Source organism: Podarcis erhardii, assembly GCF_964252035.2.
Source record: "Podarcis erhardii genome assembly, chromosome: 10".
NCBI classification, from domain to species: domain Eukaryota; kingdom Metazoa; phylum Chordata; class Lepidosauria; order Squamata; family Lacertidae; genus Podarcis; species Podarcis erhardii.
This window is the reverse complement of record NC_138500.1, coordinates 72,591,174-72,604,361: the sequence shown is the minus strand read 5'-3', so window position 1 is coordinate 72,604,361 and position 13,188 is coordinate 72,591,174. Positions and strand designations below refer to the sequence as shown.

The 13,188-nt window shown below is 44.8% G+C and overlaps 1 protein-coding gene across 1 annotated transcript in view; it reads left to right on the top strand.

Moving 5' to 3' along the window:
* The first annotated feature begins 393 nt into the window (after positions 1–393).
* SEMA3C (semaphorin 3C) overlaps positions 394–13,188 on the top strand; it is a 130,639-nt gene continuing 117,844 nt past the window's right edge. The window contains exons 1-2 of the mRNA XM_081879141.1: positions 394–565; positions 6,455–6,596. Coding sequence (XP_081735267.1) covers positions 6,494–6,596 — 103 coding nt within the window. The 5' untranslated portion in view covers positions 394–565; positions 6,455–6,493. The remainder of the gene's footprint in view (positions 566–6,454; positions 6,597–13,188) is intronic.

Sequence of the window (13,188 nt, the reverse complement as noted above, 5' to 3'; positions counted from 1 at the left end):
CGCACTGTTGGAATGGGAGCGCTCCTCAACTTGGTGGGGTCCCGGCCTCCTTTTCTTGCGAGTCCCCGAAGGGGGGCTCCTGGGCTTCCTTCCCCCTCTGCCACTGGCGCCAGGCGGGCAGGGCTGGGCTCTCGGCGAGGGCGGCGCTTTTACCTGCCCGCCGGCCAAGGCGCTCGCTCGCTCGCTCGCTGCTTCTTCCTTCTCGCCGGGGCTCCTTCCTCGGAGGTGGGGCTTCGGGCGTTTCTTTTCGAGGGGTGTATGCAGAGGCTGGTGGGCAGCGCCGGGGCGCGTGAGTGAGGCGGGTCCTGGGCGGGGAAGCGCAGCCTCCAGCGCGCCGCTGCTGCTGGCCATTCCGGCGCGGGGCTCTGCGCGCAAGAGGCTCCGGTGCCAACTCCTCCAGTCGCGTCTCTCTCTCGGCACGCGCGCACGAGCTGGGAATCGCCTGAGCGCAACCCAGGAAAGGAAAAAGTGGTGGCAGAGCGCTGGGATTTTAAAAAAAGTCTTGTTTCGCTCCCCCAAACCGGACCCGCTGGGCACCTTCAGGACTCAATCCTTCCGTGGGTCGGTGAGTACAATCGAAAGTTCCCTTTCAGCCTGGCAAATGGATGAGGAAACTGATGACTGATTCTTGGGATTTAAAAAAAAAACTCTTAGTGGACGCCAATATTGTGTTTGTGTAGAAAATGTGTGCGTTGTGTATGTGTAAATATATATACACAGTTACAGATAGGTAGCCGTGTTGGTCTGCCATAGTCAAAACAAAACAAATTCCTTCCAGTAGCACCTTAAAGACCAACTAAGTCAGTTCTTGGTATGAGCTTTCGTGTGCATGCACACGAAAGCTCATACCAAGAACTGACTTAGTTGGTCTTTAAGGTGCTACTGGAAGGAATTTGTTTTGTATTATATATACACACTTCTCACAGCCGCTGAATGTGTGAATATTTTTATCTTCCTTCCACAGACTAATTCTCTCCTCCTCCCCTCTTAGTGCCGGCGCGAGCGCATGACACCTGCCTTCCCAGGGAAGCTGTAAAACGCTTTCCAAAAGCAGCAGGCACAAGGTTGCTGTTTTCCCCTCCGCTTCCCCTAGAGCAGTGCCTGAACTTCAGCGCCTTGGGTCCCTTCCTCCTCCTCCTCCTCCTCCTCCTCCTGGTCTGCTAACTAAGGAGCGATGAGCATTGGGATCAGGAAGGCTCTCCCTTTTCTTGGGCGTTCTGCTTCTGCAAGGATCTCCCTGCTTGCCGGGAGAGATCGTGCGTTATTAAGACACATGCGAATATTTCACTGCCTTGGTTTTGGGGAAGATCAAGTTCTCACTTGGGCTGCAAGCTCAAAAGCGATGCTTCTTTTTTGTGAATTACAACGATACGGTTTTCTGTGAAAGAATGGAATTTTAAAAAGAGACTATTTGAAAAATTCTGTTTCCGCCCTCAAATTCACATGGCACACAATGCTGTAATAACATAGCAGTGTCATGTGCAGACTGGTGCTTTGCATATTTACTCAGGAGTAAATCTCACTGTGCTTTAAATATGGCTTTTTCCAAAGTGAATGCCTATAATACTGCAGTCTCCAGTCTGATGCTATCCATATTTACTCAGAAGTAAGCCCCATTCGATTTCAACTTGTGCCTGATATTGCAGTCTTGCCCACATTATTTGTTTGTTAAAAAATTGGTTTCATAGGGGATCGTCAGTGGAGCATAGCAAAGCAAAGCTGAAATAGAAAATAATAAGTAAAATTTGGCCATACACATCCTAAATTAAATTAGAATACATAAATTGGAAAGAGCACTTGTTGTGACTGTTTCTTTCCAATATAATTGGAATGCGCATTGCATAACTCCATCACTCTCCTCCCTTAATATATGAAAAGGAATACATTTGACAACTGTGGAATACTAATCCTGTTGCTTCTATTAAACTTGCAAGTCCAGCATAATTGGCCATTTGTTTGGGTCGAACAAAGCAATCTTAATGGGACTTAATAGCATTTTCTTCCCTTGCCAAAGAAAGAAAAGACAAAAGGATGATAGTGAAGGATATCCTATCAGCTAGTGGATATGCCAGAAGTAATTTGCGGGGGTGGGGGGATGACGATGAAGCTGAACCCTTTTTTTGGAAAATGTGTCAATACTGGCACTGAGACATTTTTTCTTCCTTGTGATATTTGTGCATTTTTCTGATAATGTTATTTGAAAGTAAGGTGAGAAACTTGACCTGCACTCCAAATGGATCCTTTTCCTGAACCCCAGGTATAAAATGGGAAGAAACGAACAGGGCTGTTTTGAGCGTGTGCCAGCTTCGTGGGGAATACAGAAATCCCACTCTAACTGAGTGGGCAGGTCCAAGGGCCGCTGGGAGTCCCCATCAGTCACTGCCAATTGGAAATGGTTGTGTCAGGCGTCATTTCACTCCAGGTCACTTTGATGCAGCCTGACGCTCCTTTCAAATGATGGAGGGCGCACGGCAATTTGCTGGCTGAATGTGGGATTATGAGCCTTTCGCTTCAGCCCCCCGCACTCCCCAACCCATTCGCTGCTAAGTGTGGCGATTAAGACTGCAGCCTAAATTGTTGCTCTGGCTCATGCACTGGACATGGTCACATCAGTCCACCCTCCTTGGCCACGCTGTGCAAAAGGATTTGCTGTGGTTCTTCTGAAGCACGTGTTCTCTCCCTTCAAGGACGGTGAAGTCTAAATGTGCACGGAGGGGGGAAATATATCTCCTTGAGTTTGCCCCCGTAGAACTCAGAGGCTGTGAATGATCCATGTAATATGAGGATAAAAAGCTTATGGCTTGCTGTCAACACTCTGGGGAGTATAATGTTCACAGTGTTAAGGGGCAGGTGCAGAGTGCTTTCGGCTCCCGCATGCTGCAGTGGGAAGTTAATACTGTGCAGCAAAGGGTACGAACCTGAGGGCACTTAAACAACTCATTCTGCAACAACGCTACTGAAATCAATGGGCTTGTTCCCAAAATAATTTTTGCCTCAAAGTCAACTGATTTCAGGACCAAAGGGCTGACTCCCTTGTTAAGTTTCTAGGCACTTGCTCGCCAGTCGGTTGGGCAAAAAATTGCCCAGGTTTAAACAAGGAAGTGCAACATTAGGAGAGTGGCTACTCCATGTGGCCCCAATTCCTGCTCACAGATTGGTCTTTTGTGTACAATGCCTGAATTATACATGTGAATTACAAAGGGGAATGTGGTGAGTGAAATGGAGATCAATTCTGCCCTTATTCTAAAAAGTACTCTTGCTCAAGCCCTCTTGAAATGAGCAAGAGCTGCACAGGTCCTGCATGTACGTCCAGGAGGATGCACTAGTTGGTGGTCACTGTGAGAAGCGGCAGGCTGAAGACACGAGATAGGCCACTGGCCAGTTCCAGCATGGCTCTTTTTCATATTCACATGTTCTACAATGTGCATTGCAAGTCCTCCAGAACATTGCCAGAGTTTCACATGCAAACATGTTTGGTGTTAAATTCTCAGTTTTAAGGGGACTATAGCATCCCTTGAAATTCCTCAGCATTTTTTTGGTCTTTTGCAGCACATCTTCCAACATTGTTTTTCTGTTTAAACCTGCACAATTTCTTCCTAGTTATGCAATCCCAACCAGTTGGGGAGCAAGTATATAGTCTGATAACAGCATGGCAGCATGGAGTCAGAATGCAGCCTGTTGGAAGTTGGCCAGTTCAGAGTCCAGGCAATTCTGCCCTTCTTTCAATAGGCAACCATGGTAGGCAGTTATTCAGCTGCTCCTGTTGAATAAATGGCTGGAGGCACTTCTAAGAGGTGATTAAAATCTTGGCCAAAAAATGTTCCTTTTCCATATCAGTCCTAAAAGCATTCGCATTCAAGAGTGGTGTACTTGAGGGTTTTATTGGTAACAAACTGGTGAAGCACATCAGGTTGAGAGGTGGTGATTGACATACTGACGTTTCCATCAAGCATTATGGATGACCAAACTTCTGTTCTAAGACTCCCAAGTCTCTCTCGATGCCACCATCTCTTTTTCTCTAAATACGTAGAAACCCATTTCCTGTTTCATAGTACTGTTTGCAGGGGATGTGATCTGCTTCAGTGACATGGCATTGAGGGCAGTGCATGTTATACAGTGGCCACGTAGAGGCTGGTTTAATCATGCCCTGTACTGGTTGTCGGTGACAAAGAAAGTCCCCCTGATTGATGTAGTGAACTAGCCCAAATGAATGGGCTAGCTGCCAGTGTGACGAATTCAAAGTGGCATCTATTCTGTCAGTTTCTTAGGGCTGTAAGTTATTTCTTTCTTGCTCTTCAGCCTAATATGCAGTCACTATGACTTCAATCCGTTTGCTGCTTCGCTTACAGTTTTTGAGTTTTAAAACCCACAAACAAAAGAGTAACTCCATGGATGAGTAAATCCATGAATGAGTCATTCACCACCACACATTCCTGGCTATATGCAATATTTTATATCAGAGGTGCCAGTTTATGAGGGTGACTGGGGTGGGGCAGTGTCGTGCGTGTGACATTAGGACATTGGCAGGAGCTGGGGGCGGAGATGAACGTGGCGGCCGTGCAGCTTCAGAGGCTGGCAGCTCCTCCTCCGCCTCCTGGTACCGCCACTGATGGCAGCCTGCTTTGACCCTCTTTCCCTTCTGCGGCAGGAGGAGAAGGAGAAGGAGAAGGAGACAACTACTGGAGCCACTCCATGATTGGCTTTGCCTCAGTGCTTTTTGGAACCCCACACCCAAAATATTTTGGGGCCCTGAAAGGGCTGGGCCCCCAGGAACTAGCACCCTTGTTTTATATATAGGCTGTAATGGTCTATTTATTGGATGAAAATGATACTCTGTATTTTTTTAAAAAAAATGTATGCGGCTAATAGATAATGTTCATTCAAAGTAGCTTCTCTACACTGTGTAAAATAATTGTTTAGAAAGTAGATATCACAGCTGCTAGCTCTCTCCCATTTCTACTTCTGACTATACCTTGATACATTAGCAAGGTGCCCACCTAATGTATAGTTCCATGTAAGTGTATAGTTCATGTACAGTGAATGAGGCTTCCACCCATTGCAGTGTTGAAAAGCAATGCATTTGATTTCCAACAGCTAATCCATTTTCTGTTGTTCTGGAATAAGGTTCCATGTGATTAGGAAGTATCCTGGCAATACTATAAATTACTATGACTTTAGTGGCTTGTATTAATTGTTCTGATTATTATTTTTGTCATTTGCTTTATATGCTATTGTGGTTGATATTATAGTGATTGCAATTCTTAGTCTCTGGCTGAAATAAGTTTACATCTTTTGTTAAGCCTGCATATATCTGTATTTATTTCTGGGTTAGTTAACTAACAAATGACTATCAGTGATTGTGCACATTCACCTGAAGACAGAGACTATGCAAAACCTGACAGTATCTATAGGGGATTCTGCCCAGTCAACAGGGTATTTTGTACATCACCCAATAAACATGTATCGTCTGCATGTTCATTATGCATGTTACCCAGCAATGTGCATAATCTGTATTATGGATTATGGATTATAGTAGCCTGAATACTTGTCACCGATAAATGGCTCTGCTGTTCAGTTTTCACTGATACGGGGTTATTTATGCAGAAGCAACATTTGGTCTTTAGCTGAGCTGTTCAAGAATAGATCTTGCCAAAGCCACAGTGGATGTCTGATTGCTCAAGAGACAAGTCTGGAGTATATGAGCTCTCTGCTCTTAAAGTTCGTGTTCATCCTTTTGTTGGCTTTATAGGAGCGCACGCTTTCAGTGTCAGTTCCAGGCTTTGGGAGGCAAAGCATCCTGAAGGAGGGCCCCTTAACCGGTGCCTTTTGCTGGGTGAAAGGCAGCCTGCCAGCCAAGAATCTTCTCCTTCTGCCTCCAGCCTTCTCAGGTGTCACTTGTACCCTGTGCAAAAGCATCGAGATGGGGGAGGCCCTTAGTTAGTCATCCTGCTCCAGGTCTCCAGACAGAACTGGGCTGCATGGCATTGCCTGGAGGCGTTTATCTGTCCTTTGTTTTATAGAATGCTAACGCCACCCCAAAGTTTTTATTGTGGTCTCTTCAAGCAGAGTAGGTCCTTTAGACACACACATATATATGTTTGAAAAAGAGCACAGTAAAGACAGGTCTAAAAATATCAAGACGTTTTCATTCATGAAACCTGATCTCTTGGCCTTGATTTGCTCTGCCTTGACATTTAACGTAATTATTTTTCCAGCAGGTGGGAATCGTCCTTATTGAAATAAACTGAGACTAATCCTTACTGCAGCCCCCCCTTTTTTTACTTCCAGTGCTTTTTTATTTTGCTGCTGCCTGTGCCAAGCTTTTCTCATTTTAGAGAAAATGGTACAAACATGCTTTCCAATGACATTGCATACTGTGGACGTTGTATCTTGCAAAATGCGTAGAATCTCCAGTGACCTTTCTCTCTCTCTCTCTCCCTGTGCTTTGTTTTAGGTTTCATATCTTGGATATTACATTTTGCATCTGAAGATAATGGCATTTCTACATCTCCAAGTGCTGATTGGGCTGTTTATTTTCTTTTGCACTGTAAACGGATCTTCGCTGCCGCAGGCCAGGGTGTTCTTAACATTCAATGGTAAGAAAGCAGATAAACATTCCTAGGCAAATGTTATTGTAGAACATTGTCTTCGTTCCTTTTACGCCAGTAACTAAGCAAGAAAGGAAATTATGGCTTCATCTTCCTAACTTGCCTTGCTTGATCTGCTAAGTTTAATGTTCTGCCTTAGGTCTGATCTTACCAACGTTTATAAAGCATGCTTGGTTATTTAGGTTAAAGGGTGGCATGTTCTTTGACTTTGAAAAGTTTAAAGGTACTTTAGCACAAATGTAATCCTGAGTATTCACTGGATCCTTTTATTTTTTGAAATGGGAATGCCTTCAGGAGGATATACAGAGAGGCATTTCAAGCGGCTAGTAGAGCTGCTTCTGAGATGATAAAACCTCTGTATGAGTAGCACATCCCTAATAGAAAATTAGGACATGGGTGGCGCTGTGGGTTAAACCACAGAGCCTAGGACATGCTGATCAGAAGGTTGGCAGTTTGAATCCCCGCAACGGGGTGAACTCCCGTTGCTCGGTCCCTGCTCCTGGCAACCTAGCAGTTCGAAAGCACATCAAAGTGCAAGTAGATAAATAGGTACCGCTCCGGCAGGAAGGTGAGCGGCGTTTCCGTGTGCTGCTCTGGTTCGCCAGAAGCGGCTTAGTCATGCTGGCCACATGACCCGGAAACTGTACGCCGGCTCCCTCGGCCAATAAAGCGAGATGAGCGCCGCAACCCCAGAGTCGGTCACGACTGGACCTAATGGACAGGGGTCCTTTTACCTTTACCTTTAATAGAAAATATTTGCAAACTTGGCAAACTTCATTATCTGTGTGTTTCACTGAAGGCACATATGCAAGGAAACTGCAGTTAGCAGTGGCTTCCCAAGAATATAAATGGGAGCTGGGCCTCCAGATGTTGTTGGACTCCAATTCCCATCATCCTCCATCTTCGGCCATGCTGGCTGGGGTAGATGGGAGTCCAACAACATCTGAAGGGCCCCATGTTGACTGCACGTTATGTTCAATATGACTTCCACACACCATGTTGCTGATGTGCCACTTAACATCAGCTGGCCTGATACCACAAGTCTGGAGTGTGTGGGCAGGAGAAGAGAGTCACCTGCACATTTGGCTTTTATTTCATAACATTTATACACCGTTTGATTGTAAAAAAACAGCAGCAGCAACCTCCAAGTGCATTACAAAAAGGTAAAATGATAAAATCAAGAAAAAATGTACAACTATACTTAAAAACACACCAAAGTTAAAATACTAAAACTGATTAAAATCACCTCAACTGTTTAAGCATCTGGGTATCTGCTCCTGTATCAGCTGAGCTGAGAGTTTCCCTCATATATTTAATAATAAATATTATTAATATTTGTTAAATTTGTATACTGTCCTACATCTGAAGACCCCAGGGAGGTTCAAAACAATTTTTTGCTGCTCCCCCTCCTGTGCTCAGAGGGAAATATTTTTCTCCATGTTAGAAGGGGTTTTTCATGCTGTTGTCATCATCTCTCTCCCCCCCCCCCCCGGTCTCCTTGTTCATGCTGTTCCTTGGTCCATTTATGTGGTCTTTTGTTCCTGAAAGCCTTGGAGGGACGCAGTGACAAATGCAGAATTCAAAACGGCTGTTGACTGCCCTTACTTTGCAGGATTTTTAAAAGAAATATGTATACAACATGTGGTTTGCATGCTTTGAGAAAAGAAAAATGAAGCTATCTGTGTACAAAACCCAGCACATTTTTGAAGTGGCAACTTTTATGACTGTAAAATGTTAAATGTGAAAGATCCTGAACTGTCAGAAAGGAATGTGTCTTTACCTTGAACCAAGTGGGAGTGTTAGGTTTGAATGTTAATATCCCCATTCACTTGTGAGAGCACTGAAGAGCTCTTTCTGGGGCCAGTGAACCATGGACGTCTGAGGTAGATGGACCACTGGTCCCATTTGATCTAAAGCAGGTCCTTATGTCCATGGATTCACTTGACTTTGAAGCTAATCAGGTATATTTGGGAGCAAGTATACTGGTATGATCAAAGTGTGCTGAATGCATGTTAATATTGGTGGGCAGCCTGGGTCATCCTGACCCAGGTGTCCATGTGAGTGGGGAAACATGTATATGAAAGTTTCCTATCAACATTGTGTTGGGCATGGATGCAAACTGAATCTTTCATCATCTTTGAGCCTGGGTTGCTGCACATTCTGGATAGACTCCAAACGCTGCTGTTGATTTTTGTCACTTACCCACTTACAGAGCAAAACTGCATAATTAGTGTCTAGCTGTGTGTTAACCATTGAAGTATTCTCTTTAGAAGGTCTCAAATAGCATGTTGGCTGTGTGCCAATAGACTGATGATCCCATGTGTCATTTGAGTAGTCAATTGTCTGTATTTCTGCAAAAAAAAAAAAAAAAGAGAGAGAGAGTTTGTGTGTGGTGTCTCTCGACTTTGTTGCCAACGCCTGCATTTCAGGGTGAATAAAACGTAAGGCTAGCAAATATGCTTTCTGTTGGGATTTCTGTTTTACATGTGTATCTTCTGGGGCATGTAAGGAATTACCAGCGATCACAAAATTCAGGCGAATTTTAAAAGCACAAGCTGCCAAGCGCATGTAGCAGCAGCCCTTACAATCCAAACCACTTGTTAAGTGGAATGAATGTGTGAGTCATTCAGCTTGTAAAGAAAAAAAGAAAGAAAAGAAAATCCAGAGGTAATAAACGGAACAGAAAGAAACACCAGAGGAATAAATGGGATCAGGCTTTCTGTCAGTCAATCCATTCAGGTTCTCTGGCACCCCCATTCCATTTTAATTACTGGCTGTTTGCTCCCCTGTTGCTACAGTCACCCAAGTGTCTAGAAGGTTGCTCTTGTGCTTCATTCTTCTCTGCTTAAAATTGCCACCCCAGCTGACTTGTATGCTGATAGCAAAATCTAGATGAAACCCAGGAATGCATATTTGTCTTTTTCTTTCATTCCTTTTGTTGTGTACACATTAGTGTTTACTCCGGCTGCCGTGTGCTCCCACTAAGTGCAAATGACAATAGCCCCAGTCCGTAGGTATCCTGTTGTTTCTTGAGAAATACTTCTGAATAATGTGCTTACCCTCAAAGCAGCTTCCATCAGGTTAAAAAAATGTAAGCGGCAGTGAAGCTGAGGTGTGTCCATTTGAAACAACCGTTGCACATGTGCAGAGGACAGCTTCATTGAATAGGAGTTTACAGCAGTTGCAGGTGTAGGGAAACCAATCAGGTAATTGAGTGATGGGGTGTACAGCAATGTAAAATGCAGCTTGAAATGTAGCGGAGGGAATATGACCCTTTTGTGTTTTCAGCCGCTAATGCATGCATGTCCTTTATAAAATGCTGCAAATGGCCATTCTCTTAAAAATACATTTAAGCTGATTTCTAAAGAAAGCTAAGACTGCAATCCTATGCACTTACGTGGACATAGGTTCCACTTAACATGGTGGGACTTGCTTCTGCATAAACATGTATAGGAATGTGCTGTAGGTAACTGAGACAACGGAAGTGGAAAATTACATCACGGAATTTGAAGTTTTGCAATGCACAAGAAAATAAAAGGGAGTTATGTTTGCGCTTCAGGCTGCAACTCTAAATGCCCTTAACCAGAGATTAAGTTGAATGCAGAGGTAAACATGCTTAGGAGGGACATGGGTGGCGCTGTGGTCTAAACCACAGAGTCTAGGGCTTGCAGATTGGAAAGTCGGCAGTTTGAATCCCCATGACGGGGTGAGCTCCCGTTGTTTGGTCTCAGCTCCTGCCCACCTTGCAATGATAAGAACCTTACTGTTCTATGGAATTTAGAAATCCTAAAGCAGCATGCAAATGAAGCAGAAAAACAGAAGCCTCTTTTGCAAGAGAAGTTTCAAGAAACAGGAAGAGAGGTTTTAGCACAGTACTGCCACGCGGGTGGCACTGTGGTCTAAACCACTGAGCCTTGGCTTGCCGATCCGAAGGTCGGCGGTTCGAATCCCCGCGATGGGGTGAGCTCCCGTTGCTCGCTTCCTGGCTCCTGCCAACTTAGCAGTTTGAAAGCACGTCAAAGTGCAAGTAGATAAATAGGTACCGCTCTGGCGGGAAGGTAAACGGCGTTTCCGTGCACTGCCCTGGTTCTCCAGAAGCGGCTTAGTCATGCTGGCCACATGACCTGGAAACTGTTTGCAGACAAATGTCAGCTCCCTCGGCCTATAGAGCGAGATGAGCGCCGCAACCCCAGAGTCGTCCGCGACTGGACCTAATAGTCAGGGGTACCTTTACCTTTTTGAAAACATGCTTAGAGGGGTGCTGTAATGCTTGTAAGGCCTCCATGGGAAGCTGGTTCCAAAATTAGGGTGCAGCCACAGAATGGTGTACAATTGACCCTGTTTGGTTTTATTTTCTGCAGGGAACAAGTCCAGAGAAAGGCTTCTTTAACAGTAAAGAGTGGGGAAAAGACCCTATGTCTTATGTCCTTAAGTAAACCACCACAAACCCTTCTGGTTAGGGTGGCAGTGGTGAGCTGGAAGGACCTATGGTCTGTCCAGTGGCGTAGCGTGGGTTGTCAGCACCCGGGGCAAGGCAAGTAATTTGCGCCCCCTAACCCGTGGATTTGCGCCCCCTAACCCTAACCCCCAGATGTTGCGCCCGGTGCGGCCGGCCCCCCCTGCACCCCCTACGCTACGCCACTGGGTCTGTCTCAGTATACGTAAAGCAGCCTCATATACTCCTATGCTTTCAAACTCAATATTGTTATATAAATTCTGTTCATTATATGCAAACAGCAAGCACAGTTTCAAGGGGCAAAGAGCAAATTTCCCTTCGTTTCCTCCTTTTTCGTTCTGGTCATTGTGCGAAAGGTAGGTTACCTTGAAGGTGTCAAGTCTAGGCACCATGACAGCTTCTTCTCTTACATTTTCCATAACGTTTGCGCTGTGTAGACTCATTGTTGTGATGGCAACGAGAGGGCAGTTCTTGCCAGTGTTCATGGTGTGTCTCTGCTTCAGCCCAAACCCAAGGTGTGTCTGTTTTGCTAGCTAGTTAGCCGAGTTAGCATATTTTTAGCTTTGCAGTTGACTGCCTGGGGTGCTTTACATTGTTCATCGGTCCCGTTTTATCCTTGCAACAATCATGTGAGATTGTGACTACCCAGGATCACCTGCTGAGCTTCATGGCTGAGTGGAGATTTGATTCCAAATTTCCCCTGTCCAACGCTGACACCTCATCCCCATCTGCACACTTAGAAGACATCTGGCAACTGGCGTAGGTGCCACTGGGAACTATATTTGCATTGTGTTTTGCCCTGAACCAGCAAAGTTTTATGTCTTAAGCATATCATATTTAACAACTCAAGTTAGTAATCTTGTTGGCTCAACAGAAATATCTGGGCAGAGTTCCTTGGTCCATTCTGCTAGATGCACAAGGTACCAGCATTTCCAGATAGGCCTCAGGTGGGGAGGGGGAGAGATTTGGCTGGTCATTGCATATTTAAGCATATCTGTACTGTATCTGTGTACAAGTATAGAGTATCAGTAGAGTGGGGATGCCCAGTTACTAGTGTATCTGTGAAATTCAATTTTGAAAAAGGTTTGGCACACCACAGAGGACTTGGGCTTGTTTATCATAGAAGAAAAATCACAGCCACAAAAATTTGGAACTGTATATTCGTCATGCAATAACACATTCATATGTAAAGATAGGCTTCCCCAAGTGATCAGAATTTAAAGGAGTGGATGATCAGCTACAAAGGCAGTGTGAATTGATTGTATAGAACACTCTATGATGGTTTGAACTGGTGCAAGCTGCGGTTTGGGCAGATGCAGAGCTGTAATTCAGGGATCACCAGCCCTTTGTCCTGATGCCCTGGAGAAAACCTTGGGACTCCCCACCCAGTCAGTGCAGTATCGCTCCCACCCTGCTGAAACTAACTTTGAGAAAAAGTGCTCTGCTGTAGCCAGTAGCACTTCTTTCAAGCCTAATTGTGGTGCACAGTTCAGCAGCAGCAGCAGCTGGCCAGGTCAGGCACTGGCCGAGGGCTCAGGAGCTCAGATGAAGGAGGGTCCAGAGGACCCAGGAGCTTAGGAAAATGAAGCTCTGCTTTAACAGCAACATAAATCACCCAGAGCAAGTATTTACACCACTTCACCTTGTGCAAAGCCCAGGATCTAGAGGAGAGAAATGCAGAGACACAGGAAAAAACACAGAGAGAAAATGTATAGAAAAGTAGAGAGTACGGAACCACATGGCAGTTTGAGGCTTTGTGAAGACACTGATTTTCTGCTTTGACTTGGAGAGGGGTGAAATAACCCTGATTCACCTTGTTGTTTGGCCCCAGTACAGAGCTGTTGACATCCTGGTACTTAAGAAATATTGATAATGTAAACACTCTTAGTATAGGTATCCTTCAAAAAAATAATAATAATTCACAAGGAGACAAAGAAAAATGGTGAGAAGAATTGAAGAAAAGTGAGTTCTATTGAACAGTCTGAATTTCTTTTAACTGTGCCATAAATTGAGGAGAGCTATTAGTGATGTTCAAAGATTTTCCTTGAACATGATCTGAGTTGTGTACATGAAAATGTCAATCCAAGAGCAATTTTCTTTTCCATTTTCACAGAGGAGTATGAG